The following is a 14,058-nucleotide window of genomic DNA, read 5'->3' on the forward strand; positions in this document are numbered from 1 at the left end:
GCAAAACATTTTTCGGGAGGGTTATAATCCCTGTAGGTGTTTTTGCCATCTATGTCTCTTTGGAGAGATTTGGAGGGAGGAAATCCCTCCAAAGTGAGGGAATCCCTGAGTGTCACTAGAACTAGAATCTGCATTGGTAGATTTAACCTCTATTCCTGTTCTGGGGACAACTCAAAATTTGGGTAAATGTGACAAATAGAGAAGATGAATCTCGTTAATGGGGACAGAGCTAAAATCAGCTTTCATTAAATATTATTCCAAATTAGGGATTAACAAGCGGACTGGCAGGTAGAAGAAGAAGATATCCATTAATACCGGCCAGTTCCCTACTATTGTGTACTTCTCCTGTTTACGGAAACACCAGTCCAAGCCATTGTGTGTGTGTGTCTACACCGCTCAATAAAATTAAAGGAACACTATTTAATCAGAATCTAGCTTCAAGTCAATGACACTCCTGGGATATTGATCTGGTCAGGTAAGTAGCAGAGGGGGTTGTTAATCAGTTTCAGCTGCTTTGATGTTAATGAAATTAACAACAGGTGCTCTAGATGGGCAACAATGAGATGATCTCCAAAACAGGAATGGTTTTACAGATGGAGGCCAGTGACATTTTTTCCCTACTCATCTTTTCTGACTGTTTTTCACCAGTTTTGCATTTGGCTAGGGTCAGTGTCACTACTGGTAGCATGAGGCCATACCTGGACCCTACAGAGGTTGCACAGGCAGTCCAACTCCTCCAGGATCGCACATCAATACCTGCCATTGCCAGAAGGTTTGCTGTGTCTCCCAGCACAGTCTCAAGAGCATGGAGGAGATTCCAGGAGACAGGCAGTTACTCTAGGAGAGCTGGACAGGGCCGTAGAAGGTCCTTAACCCATCAGCAGGATCGGTATCTGCTACTTTGTGCAAGGAGGAACAGGATGAGCCCTGTCAGAGCCCTACAAAATGACCTCCAGCAGGCCACTGGTGTGAATGTCTCTGACCAAACAATCAGAAACAGACTTCATGAGGGTGGCCCGAGGGCCCGACATCCTCTAGGGGGCCCTGTGCGCACTGCCCGGCACCATAGAGCTCGATTGGCATTTGCCATTGAACACTAGAATTGGCAGGTCCACCACTGGCGCCCTGTGCTTTTCACAGATGAGAGCAGGTTCACCCTGAGCACATGTGACAGACGTGAAAGGGTCTGGAGAAGCTGTGGAGAACGTTCTGCTGCCTCTAACATCGTTCAGCATGACCGTTTTGATGGTGGGTCAGTGATGGTCTGGGGAGGCATATCCATGGAGGGACGCACAGACCTCTACAGGCTAGACAATGGCACCCTGACTGCCATTAGGCATCGGGATGAAATCCTTGCACCCATTGTTAGACCCTACGCTGGTGGGTAGGGGCTGGAGACAAGGTGTGACTCAAAAGGGTAGTACTGGGAGGTTTGTAGGAGGTAGAACCAGGGGCTACTGCTCAGAGGTGGGTAGGGGGCGGAGACAAGGTGAGACTCAAAAGGGTAGTACTGGGAGGTGGGTAGGGGGTGGAACCAGGGGCCACTGCTTGGAGTTGGGTAGGGAGCGGAGACAAGGTGTGAATCAAAAGGGTAGTACTGGGAGGTGGGTAGTGGGTGGAACCAGGGACCACTGCTCGGTGGTGGGTAGGGGCGGAGAAAAGGTGTGACTCCAAAGGATAGTACTGGGAGGTGGGTAGGGGGTGGAACCAGGGACCACTGCTCGGAGGTGGGAAGGGGGCGGAGACAAGGTGTGACTCAAAAGGGTAGTATTGGGAGGTGGGTAGGGGGTGGAACCAGGGGCCACTGCTCGGAGGTGGGTAGGGTGCAGAGACAAGGTGTGACTCAAAAGGGTAGTACTGGGAGGTGGGTAGTGGTTGGAACCAGGGGCCACTGCTCGGAGGTGGATAGGGGGCAGAAACAAAGTGTGACTCAAAAGTGTAGCACTGGGAGGTGGGTAGGGGATGAAACCAGGGGCCACTGCTCGGAGGTGGGTAGGGGACGGAGACAAGGTGTGACTCAAAAGGGTAGTATTGGGAGGTGGGTAGGGGGTGGAACCAGGGGCCACTGCTCGGAGGTGGGTAGGGGGCGGAGACAAGGTGTGACTCAAAAGGGGGTGGGGGTAAACTACACCTATTCTTTGACAAAAAAAATCCCTTGTAACCTTTTATTTCTGGATGGAGTGAGGAAGGGTAAATCCCTATTCATTGCTGCCATTACTGTCCACATTGCCAGCCTCGGTCGCCAGGACAGGAATTAAAAGGACTGTGAAAAATTTTCTGACCTTCAGTCCACCAGTGACACAACAGGAATTGCCAATGGGGGTCACAGACCCCGAAAGAGGTTTCCGACCCTTCGCCACACCCGAAACGTAAAAAACAACCTACACATAGAAGTCATCCCACTTACTCCGGAGACCTCTGGATGGCTTGTCTCATGAAGTCCTGGGCATTGGCACCGAGCTGGGTGAAGCCCGGGCAGCTCCAGCTAATCTTGGCTTGCTGTACGTTCATTAGCGTCTCTCTGTCGTTCTGGCCCGCGAATGGGGAGGCGCTAACCAAACTGCGGACGATACACAAAGATACATTGTAGAATCTCGGCGCAGATCGCGGGAATGTTTCACATAAAACCACCAGGAACACTTACCATAGGTAGCTAATAACCCCGACAGGCCTGCAGAGCAAGAAGAACAGAAGAACATGGGTTAGTTTTCAGGAGCGCTCACAGTTTTTGTAGACCAGCCCGCATTAACCACTTCAAGTCCGGACACTCTCACCCCCGTCCTGTCCAGGCCAATTTTCAGCTTTCAGCGCTATCACACTTTGAATGACAATTGCGTGGTCATGCAACATGAATTTTTTTGCATTTTTTTGAGAGATAAAACTTTATTTTGGTCGCATTTATTCACCACTGGGATTTTTTTTTTTTTTTTTTGCTATATAAATGAGAAAGTCCAAAAATTTTGAAAATAAAGTGTTTTTCTTATAAAAGTTCTCAAATAAATAATCTTTCTTCATAAATCTCGGCCAAAATGTATTCAGTTATCTTTTTAGTAAAAAAAAAATTTTATAAAATTAGTTTATAATCAAAAATTATAATTTTTCAAAAATAATTTTTAACTTTTTAATTTTTTTTTATATTATTATTTATGTTTTTTTTTTAACATACTGTCACCCTAGCAGTAGTGTCACCATAGTGACACTGTACTACTTGTGGGGGGTGATGAAGATTTTTTATTTTTTTTACACTGATTGCTTTTACATCCATAAAGGCTGTAAAAGCAATCATTTCTCCTTCTCCCTGGCTGCATTGCTGCAGCCACTGAGAAATACTGTGTGAGCTGTGATTGGTCACAGCTTGTCACATGGTACAAGGCTGTTGTGAATAGCCCTGTACCATGTGATCTCAGTGATCAGTCACAGATTTCACACGTAGTAAGCAATGATGTCAGGAAGTGACATCTTGCTTACTCCTATTCATGTGATCACTGATTGGCCAATCAGTGATCACATGATCGGAACATCACACAGAGGTCCCGTACAGCGTTCCCAGGGAGCGCGCACAGTCCAAAATGACGGGCGCTGTTCAGGGGCGGACTGACAACTCATGGGGCCCCCGGGCAATAGGGGATCATGGGGCCCCTGTGTCCTTGCCCAAACTCAAAAAAGCCTATGAAAAAGGTACCAAGGGCATCTCATGGAGCCCCCTACTGACCCTGGGCCCTCGGGCAGTGCCCAAGTTTTCAAATGGTCAGTCCGCCCCTGGCGCTGTTTATGAACATCAACCCGCCCCTGCACTGCCACCATCTGGCCGTTTATATACAGCGGCTGGACAGGAAGTGGTTAATGGCATGCAGACAACACTTTATAAATGAAGTTCTTAGAGTAGAAGCTGTAATAAATGGAATGAATGAATTCCACAGATATCAATGCATTCCACAATATGATGGAAATTAACCCCTAGATGCCGAGCGCACGCAAATATGCGAACTCTCGGCGTCTGGGCCTGCATATAGAGATGATCCTTGGTAGTATCCTTTATTGGGGAGTTGAGGTGCATTCACATTTCATTATAAATGCTACACCAGTCCAGTCCCTTGGGTTCCTCCAGAAGTTGCTAGGGGTTCCTTGAGCAATGAGAAGTGTCTGCCTTTCAGATACGTTCCCACTGACACCAATGATATTTTTAGCTATCTGTAAGGGGGGGATTCTTCCTACAAGTAAGGATCATTCTTCCCACTGACCCTCATGCTAATGTACCATGAGCTGTAACTATATTAATTATTAGCATTCCCTAAATAGGAAACTTATTAGAAGGGTTCCGTCATGTTAAAAAGGTGGAGAAAGGATGCTCTAGCCCAGCTTTTCTCCACCTTTTTAACTAAAGGAACCTTCCGAAGGAACCAATGCTAATGATTTCAAGGTCTACAGCTCAAGTACATTAGTGTAATGGTCAGTGGGAAGAAAACTCCTTACATTTGAAATCAAAAAGAAGGATATCCTAATTACAGATCGTTAAAAAGGTCATTGGTGTCAGTGGTAGCTTACAGGATATTAACATGATAGTCATGGTGAAGAATGCTCCTTACATTGGGGGTCAGTGGGAGGAATGCTCCTTATCTTGGTGGCCAGTGGGAAGAATGCCCCTTACATTGGTGATCAGTGGGAAGAAAGTCCCTTACATTGGTGATCAGTGGGAAGAAAGTCCCTTACATTGGTGATCAGTGGGAAGAATGTTCCTTACATTGGTGGTCAGTGGGAAGAATGCTCCTTACATTGGTGGCCATTGGTAAGAATGCTCCTTACATTGGTGGTCAGTGGGCAGAATGCTCCTTACATTGGTGATCAGTGGGAAGAATGCTCCTTACATTGGTGGCCAGTGGGAAGAATGCTCCTTACATTGGTGGCCAGTGGGAAAAATGTTCCTTACATTGGTGGCCATTGGTAACAATGCTCCTTACATTGGGGGTCAGTGGGAAGAATGCTCCTTACAGTGGCAGTTAGCAGGAAGATGTCCCTCACATTAGGGGTCAGTGGGAAGAATGCTCCTTACAGTGGGGGCCAGTGGGAAGAATGCTCCTTACATTGGTGATCAGTGGGAAGAATGCTCCTTACCTTGGTGGCCAGTGGGAAGAATGTCCCTTACATTGGCAGTTAGCGCAAAGAATGTCTTTTACATTAGGGGTTAGTGGGAAGAATGCTCCTTACATTGGTAGTCAGTGGGAGGAATGCTCCTTACATTGGTGATCAGTGGGAAGAATGCTCCTTACATTGGTGATCAGTGGGAAGAATGCTCCTTACATTGGTAGTCAGTGGGATGAATACCTCCTTGGAAATAGGTAAATTGGTGCCAGTGGTAGCTTATATGAGAGGTAGAATTTACTCACGGATTAGGGAACCCCTAGCAACTGCTGGCGGAACCCTAGGGTTCCATGTAAACCAAGTTGGGAAAGGCTGCTCTAGATCCGTGTTTCTCAATCTTTATTCAGCCAAGAGACCCTTTAAAATTATGGACAATCTCAAGGCACCTTTTAAACTTCTGCATAATCTCGAGGCACGTCATTCTGAAATGTAAAAAAACTATTTGAAACCCAATGTTAGAGGTGATTTATTCTTCCAAAGCAAATATACCTTTGCACACCAGTACTAACTAGTGTTCCCGTGTTTCTCCTTCAGTTTCTCTCCCTCATTCAGCAAATGTGACCCTTGTGCTGACAGAGAGGGGCAGAGAAGGAGCAAACAAGGATTCTCTGCAGGCACCCGATGTCCTTCTCATCAGCTGATGATGTCATTGGTTGTTAGGACGCCGGTAGCTGGAAGATCATATAAGTGCAGAATAAAAACCTGTGGCTTTGTGTACTATAAGGCAGACTTGATCCACCTGCTGGCATGCATATCATTTTTGGGTAATATTTAGGAATTTTACAATGGCACCCCTGAAAAAGGCAGCCCAGGGTTGAAAAATACTGCTTTGGATTGTACAGACTACAGTTGCAGGAAAAAGTATGTGAACCCCTTGGGATTACGTGGAGTTTTGCATGAATTGGGCATAAAATGTGCTCTGAACGTCACCTAAGTCACAACAATAGAAGAACACAGTCTGCTGAACATAATACTACACGAACATTAGATGTTGCCATGGTTTCATTGCACATAACATGTAAACATTCACAGTGCAGGGAGGAAAAAAGTATGTGAGGCCCTAGCTTAATGACTTCTCCCAGAGCTAACTGGAGCCAGGAGTGAGCCAACCTTGACTCCAATCAGTGTGATGATATTGGATGTGTTGCTGACAGCTGTCCTGCCCTTAAAAAACACACACCTGTTTTGGGTTTACTGGTTTCTAGAAGCACTGTCTGATGTGAACCATGCCTCGCAGAAAAGAGCTCTCAGAAGACCTACCATCAAGAATTGTTGACTTGCATGAAACTGGAAATGGTTACAAAAGTATCTCCAAAAGCCTTGATGTTCATGTGTCCACGGTAAGACAGACTGTCTACAAATGGAGAAAGTTTAGCACTGGTGCTACTCTCCCTAGGCGTGGTCGTCCTGTAAAAATGACTACAAGAGCACAGCGCAGAATGCTGCATGAGGTAAAGAAGAATCCCAGAGTGTCAGCTAAAGACCTACAGAAATCTCTGGCACATGCTAACATTTTTGTTGACACATCTACAATAAGGAAAACATTAAACAAGAATGGAGTACATGGGAGGACACCACGGAGGAAGCCATTGCTGTCCAAAAAGAAGATTGCAGCACGTTTGAAGTTTGCAAAAGAGCACCTGGATGTTCCACAGCACTACTGGCAGAATATACTGTGGACAGATGAAACCAAGATTGAGTTGTTTGGGAAGAACACACAACACTATGTGTGGAGAAAAAAAGGCACAGCACACCAACATCAAAACCTCATCCCCACTGTGAAACATGGCGGAGGGAACATCATGGTTTGGGGCTGCTTTGCTGCCTCAGGGTCTGGACGGATTGTTGTCATTGATGGGAAAATGAATTCCAGAGTTTACCAAGACATTTTGCAGGAAAACGTACGACCATCTGTCTGCCAACCGAAGCTCCGCAGAGGATGGGTGATGCAACAGGACAATGACCCAAAGCATACAAGTCATTCAACAAAACAATGGCCGCAACAGCACAGAATACGCCTCCTGGAGTGGCCCAGTCAGAGTCCTGACCTCAACCCGATTGAAATGCTGTGGCATGACCTTAAGAGAGCGATTCACACCAGACATCCCAAGAATATTGCTACACTGAAACAGTTTTGTGAAGAGGAGTGGTCCAAAATGACTCCAGATCGTTGTGCAGGTCTGATCTGCAACTACAGGAAACGTTTGGTTGAGGTTATTGCTGCCAAAGGAGGGTCAACCAGTTATTATGTCCAAAGGTTCACATACTTTTTCCTCCCTGCACTGTGAATGTTTACATGTTATGTGCAATTAAACCATGGCAACATCTAATGTTTGTGTAGTATTATGTTCAGCAGACTGTGTTCTTCTATTGTTGTGACTTAGATGACGTTCAGAGCACATTTTATGCCCAATTCATGCAAAACTCCACATAATCCCAAGGGGTTCACATACTTTTTCTTGCAACTGTATACAGAAAGCCAATCTTGGGGGGAGGGGGGGTATAGTCTCTGCTGGTTTGGGGAAAAAGTTATTTTATTTTAATTTATTTTTTTAAACAGTATATTTTTTACTATATTTTGTAAATAAGCATTGCATACAAGGTACAACCAAATTGTTGCAGTAGAAAAGATTGCAGAAGATCAGCAGCAATGAAGTGCAACAAAAATGAAAAAAAGTATCGTATTAAAAAAGTGCTCTAGCAAAGTTGAAGTCATTTGGTTTCAGTTTATATCTGCATTAAAACAACACGTTTTACACACACACAGCTATAATAATTACCAGATATCGGAAGACTTGGATACGGGCGCCTGAGCAGCAATTTCTGGAGGAACAAACTCGGGGGAGCCATACTTGCTGTACTGGAACTCAGACTGGATTATTTTCTGGGAGAATCCGAAGTCGCAGAGTTTAATGTCCTCCTTATCGGTGTGAACCATCAGAATGTTGGACGGCTGGAAGAAGGGAACACGTGGGATTAACAAAGCTGCAAAGCACATTCGAAGCCAAAGAATGTTTTTTTTTTTTTGTTTCTTCAAAAGAGCTCTCAGCAAAGACAGTAATAATCTGCAAACTGCACTGTGAAACAACTAGGACTGCGAGCTGTAGGATGCAACTTTGGCATTCTTGCTTTAGGAGCCAGAAGACCATCTTGTGATATGTACAGTGAGGAACAGAAGTATTTGAACCCCCTGCGATTTTGCAAGTTCTCCCACTTAGAAATCATGGAGGGGTCTGACATTCACATTGTAGGTGCATTCCCACTCTGAGAGACAGAATTAAAAAAAATAATTCAGGAAATCCCATTGTATGATTTGTAAAGAATGTATTTGTCTCGCACTGCTGAACAGAAGTATTTGAACACCTAAGAAACAGCAAGAATTCTGGCTCTCAAAGACCTGTTACTGCGCCTTTAAAATGTCCACCTCTACTCCACTCATTAATGTAACTTAGTAGCACCTGTCTGAGCTCTTTAAAGACACCTGTCCACCCCACAGTCAGTCAGACGCCAACTACTACCATGGGAAGACCAAAGAGCTGTCAAAAGACACCAGAGACAAAATTGTGGACCTCCACAAGGTTGGAAAGGGCTACGGGGCAATTGCCAAGCAGCTTGGTGAAAATAGATCAACTGTTGGAGCAATTGTTAGAAAATGGAAGAGGCTAAAGACGACTGTCAGTCTCCCTCGGACTGGGGCTCCATGCAAGATGTCACCTCGTGGGGTATCACTGATGATAAGAAAGGTGAGGAATCAGCCCAGAACTACAAGGGAGGAGCTGGTCAATGACATGAAGAGAGCTGGGACCACAGTTTCACAGGTCACTGTCGGTAGAACACTACGGCGTCATGGTTTCAAATCATGCATTGCACGGAAGGTTCCCCTGCTCAAGTCATCACATGTCCAGGCCCGTCTGTAGGTTCCCCTGCTCAAGTCATCACATGTCCAGGCCCGTCTGAAATTTGCCAATGACCATCTGGATGATCCAGAGGAGGCATGGGAGAAAGTCATGTGGTCATATGAGACCAAAGTAGAACTTTTTGGTCTAAACTTCACTCATCGTGTTTGGAGGAAAAAGAAGGATGAGTTGCATTCCAAGAACACCATACCTACTGTGAAGCATGGGGGTGGTAACATCATGCTTTGGGGGTGCTTTTCTGCAAAGGGGGCAGGACAACTGCACTGTATTAAGGAGAGGATGAATGGGGCCATTTATTGTGAGATTTTGAGCAACAACTTCCTTCCTCAGTCAGAGCATTGAAGATGGGTCGTGGCCGGGTCTTCCAACATGACAACGACCCGAAGCACACAGCCAGGAGAACCAAGGAGTGGCTCCGTAAGAAGCATATCAAGGTTCTGGAGTGGCCTAGCCAGTCTCCAGACCTAAATCCAATACAACATCTTTGGAGGGAGCTGAAACTCCGTGTTGCTCAGCGACAGCCCCGAAACCTGACAGATCTAGAGGAGATCTGTGTGGAGGAGTCGGCCAAAATCCCTGTTGCAGTGCAAACCTGGTCAGGAACTACAGGAAACGTCTAACCTCTGTAACTGCAGATAAAGGCTTCTGTACCAAATATTAACACGGATCTTCTCAGGGGTTCAAATACTTCTGTTCAGCCGTGCAAGACAAATACATTCTTTACAAATCATACAATGGGATTTCCTGAATTATTTTTTTTAATTCTGTCTCTCAGAGTGGGAATGCACCTACAATGTGAATGTCAGACCCTCCATGATGGAGAAGTTGGAGAACTTGCAAAATCGCAGGGGGTTCAAATACTTCTGTTCCTCACTGTAACTGAGAGAATGAGATGTTGTGCCATATCTAATGCCAGAGACCCAGACAATATCTGGTAGAGGCCTGGAAAATTTGTCCCTTTAAATATCTAGTGCCAATGCCATTAGAAAAAAGTTGACTGTTCCGCAGCCAACAACAATAGTTGGGTATTAACAACAACAGAAAAAAGAATTGTACATTTTCTAAAACTGTGTAAAGTGACTTATTTTCAGTTACATAATTCTTTGCTCCCCATTCCTCCTTCTGGGTCATTTTCAAATGCGAACAAACTAAAAGCTGACATTTACAATCGATGCATTAATGAGGAAAGTTTACCTTGATGTCCAGATGAAGAATATTTTTTTCGTGAAGATAAGCAACGGCTTCAAGGAGTTGTCTGATATACAGCTTCACCTGCAAACGTAAGAGTAAAGAAGATTTCACTCTTTTGTTGGAGCTGAGAAGATATGAGAAGAGGAGCAGATGAGAGGAGAGAATAGGGAGAGGAGATGAGAGGAGAGAATGGGGAGAGGAGATGAGAGGAGAGAATGGGGAGAGGAGATGAGAGGAGAGAATGGGGAGAGGAGATGAGAGGAGAGAATGGGGAGAGAAGATGAGAGGAGAAAATGGGGAGAGGAGATGAGAAGACAGAATGGGGAGAGGAGATGAGAGGAGAGAATGGGACGAGGGGCTAAGAGGAGAGAATGGGACAAGGGGTTGAGAGGAGAGAATGGGGAGAGGAGATGAGAGGAGAAAATGGGGAGAGGAGATGAGAGGACAGAATGGGGAGAAGAGATGAGAGGATGAGAATGGGATGAGGAGCTGAGAGGAGAGAATGGGAAGAGGAGCTAAAAGGAGAGAATGGGAAGAGGAGATGAGAGGAGAGAATGGGAAGAGGACATAAAATGAGAGAACAGGGAGAGGAGCTAAGAGTAGAGAATGGGATAAGGAGATGAGAGTAGAGAATGGGAAGAGGAGCTAAGAGGAGAGAATGGGAAGAGGACATGAAATGAGAGAATAGGAAGAGAAGATTAGAAGGGAGAATGGGGAGAGGAGTTAAGAGGAGAGAATGGGAAGAGGAGATGAGAGCAGAGAATTAGAAGAGGAGAAGAGAGGAGAGAATGGGACGAAGATATGAGAGAAGAGAATGGGAAGAGAAAATGAGAGGAAAGAATGGGAAGAGGAGATGAGAGGAGAGAATGGGATGAGGAGATGAGAGGAGAGAATGGGATGAGGAGAGGAGAGGATGGGAAGAGGAGATGAGAGGAGAGAATGGGAAGAGGAGATGAGAGGAGAGAATGGGAAGAGGAAATAAGAGGAGAGAATGGGAAAAGGAGATGAGAGGAGAGGATGGAATAAAACATGAGAGGAGAGAATGGGAAGAGGAGCTGAGGGGAGAGAATGGGGAGAGGAGCTGAGGGGAGAGAATGGGGAGAGGAGCTGACAGGAGAGAATGGGGAGAGGAGCTGAGAGGAGAGAATGGGGAGAGGAGCTGAGAGGAGAGAATTGGAAGAGGAGAAGAAAGGAGAGAATGGTAAGCATGGAAAGGGTAAGGGCTGCTTTGGGGCTTTTTTATTTAAACAGGGAGTAAAAAAAAAATCCAAAGCATTGTTTTTTTAGACTGTGAACTGATGTGTGTCCTTTTGCATTATTGTTGGTAACAATGAAGAAGAATGTCGATCTCTGTCTCTTATTTATTTATTATTATTATTTTTATTATTTGTTATTTGTTGGTATTACTAATACATTTACAGTATATATATTTTATATTATTTTGTAGTATTATTATAATTGAATATTACTATACAATTATTAGTTATATTATATACAGTATATTATTATATTTATATACATTTTTCTTATTATATTGCACTAATGTCCTTTCATGTTTCTAGTTTCTATTAGCTAGAAAGATAAACACCCACTAACCTCTTTTTCTGTGATAGTGTGTTTCCGGAAGAGTCGGTCCAGCAGTTCCTCCCCGCAGCATCTGTTCTAATTAAGAAAAATAAAGACTTGCCAAAAGATACTCATATTATTCCACATATCCATGCTCATGAATTAGACAGTTATGTTAGTATTCTCATCCCGGCATCGTTTTGTAGCTGTAAGCTGAACTCCAGCCATACAGCTAAACTTACAGATAAAATATACCGAATATAGAAACCATTTTACTTCTAAAATATTTGGACTGAACTGGCCCAGAAGAACCTGGTACACAGATATATTCATACTACTAGGAGACCCCTGGCTCCTTCCGTCCATGACAGTCTGACAAAGGAAAAACTGATCAGATTAATCTTTCCATTCGTGTGTGAAGGATCATGTGACATATTCATATCATGTGAAGGATCATGTGATCATGTGACATATTCATATCATGTGAAGGATCATGTGATCATGTGACATATTCAAATCTCTGATCTTTTAGTTTATTGTTACATGTATGGTGTTTGTTGTCAGCTGGAGCAAGCTGAATTATATGCTCATCAATACATTGAAGTTTACACATTGTCCAATTAGTCTGGTTTCCTGTTGGATTATGAAATTATCATACCACACCTTATCTTTGAATTCTTATAATTCCTAAACTTCTCCCTTCCAGCTCCCATTGCCTGAAAGATGTTGGCACTGAAATCCAGGGCTGAGACTAGGGGGGGACTGAGCAGGCACCTGCATCGGGCACTGCCAAGTTGGCCACTCATCCCAGTCCTTACTGACAGGAGTGACTGCAGTGTCACTCCTGTCAGAAGGAGCAGCAGCCAATAGCTGCTGCTGGAGGGAAGATTTTGCTTTCCCCTTTCCGCCTGGATGGGATGGAAAAGAGCTGGCACTGAGACAGAGAACTATCCTCAGTCTCTGTGCCACTCTGCAGAGGAAGGAGGGTGGACTGTCTCCTTCTTCCTCTCTTCTTCTGTCATGTGACTTGTCAGATGATCGGAGAGAGGGAGGAGAGGCTGTGAGTACTGATCTCCCAGTACAAGGGGGGAAAGCTGGGGGGGGGGGGGAATGGGGTGTGTGGAACAACGTGGGAGCATGGGGACACCAGATGTAAAGGGGGACTCTGTTAGGGACACCTGATGTAAAGGGGGACTCTACTGGGGACACCAGATGTAAAGGGGGACTCTATTGGGGACACCAGATGTAAAGGGGGACTCTATTGGGGACACCAGATGTAAAGGAGGACTCTATTGGGGACACCAGATGTAAAGGAGGACTCTATTGGGGACACTAGATGTAAAGGGGGACTCTATTGGGGACACCAGATGTAAAGGGGGACTCTATTGGGGACACCAGATGTAAAGGGAGACTCTATTGGGGACACCAGATGTAAAGGGGGACTCTATTGGGGACACCAGATGTAAAGGGGGACTCTATTGGGGACACCAGATGTAAAGGGAGACTCTATTGGGGACACCAGATGTAAAGGGGGACTCTATTGGGGAAACCAGATGTAAAGGGGGACTCTATTGGGGACACCAGATGTAAAGGGAGACTCTATTGAGGACTCTTGATCTACAGGGAAACTCTACTGGGGGCTGTACTTGGTGGAGGGGGGGGGGGGGATGCAATTCACCATCTTCACCCTGGGAGCTGGATGACCCTATCCTAGCATTGCTGAGATCTCATATAGCCTGCCTGGCTTTTTTTTGCAAATCCTCAGACTTCAGTTTGATCTCTGCCATACGGGGATATATGATAAGGTTTCACTATAAAAGTCCCACGATTGTGTAGAATTTTTGTCTGTCAAGCGATGTGAGGCCACAGTAAAGGATACATTTCCAAAATAAGAATGAGTGTTTTCTTTGTTTCAAAGGCATCAAGGAGCAGAGTGATTCGCTCATGCGACACTTCCGACAAGATGTCACGCTCGTGGTACGCTTGCTGCCGAGTCTTACTTCTCAGTGGAATGAATTTAGCGGCACATGTTGCGCCATTACCTTTGTGCACTACGCGTTTCACGAAGCCAAAGGACCCTCTGAAAACAGAGAAAGTCAAAGTGATATAACGTGAACGTGTTTTCTCTTACAGTTCATCCTCTTACATGTCAGTTGATAAAAGTGTATCTACAGCCTTGTTTCATTTGGAAAAAGTAGGGAAAGGTTAAAGCCTAATATGGGTTACATTTGTTTTTTTAAAAGCT

General features: G+C 45.0%; 1 protein-coding gene across 1 annotated transcript in view; it reads right to left on the reverse strand.

The window, feature by feature from the left end:
* LOC149437918 (obscurin-like) overlaps positions 1 to 14,058 on the reverse strand; it is a 138,915-nt gene that overhangs the window by 56,579 nt on the left and 68,278 nt on the right. The window contains exons 7-12 of the mRNA XM_089660485.1: positions 13,693 to 13,893; positions 11,844 to 11,904; positions 10,251 to 10,328; positions 7,920 to 8,092; positions 2,645 to 2,671; positions 2,408 to 2,560 (exon numbers count right to left, since the gene is read on the reverse strand). Coding sequence (XP_089516611.1) covers positions 2,408 to 2,560; positions 2,645 to 2,671; positions 7,920 to 8,092; positions 10,251 to 10,328; positions 11,844 to 11,904; positions 13,693 to 13,893 — 693 coding nt within the window. The remainder of the gene's footprint in view (positions 1 to 2,407; positions 2,561 to 2,644; positions 2,672 to 7,919; positions 8,093 to 10,250; positions 10,329 to 11,843; positions 11,905 to 13,692; positions 13,894 to 14,058) is intronic.

This window comes from Staurois parvus, unplaced genomic scaffold, assembly GCF_062004578.1.
Source record: "Staurois parvus isolate SC_StPar_1 unplaced genomic scaffold, SC_StPar_1.0 ptg001245l, whole genome shotgun sequence".
NCBI lineage: Eukaryota > Metazoa > Chordata > Amphibia > Anura > Ranidae > Staurois > Staurois parvus.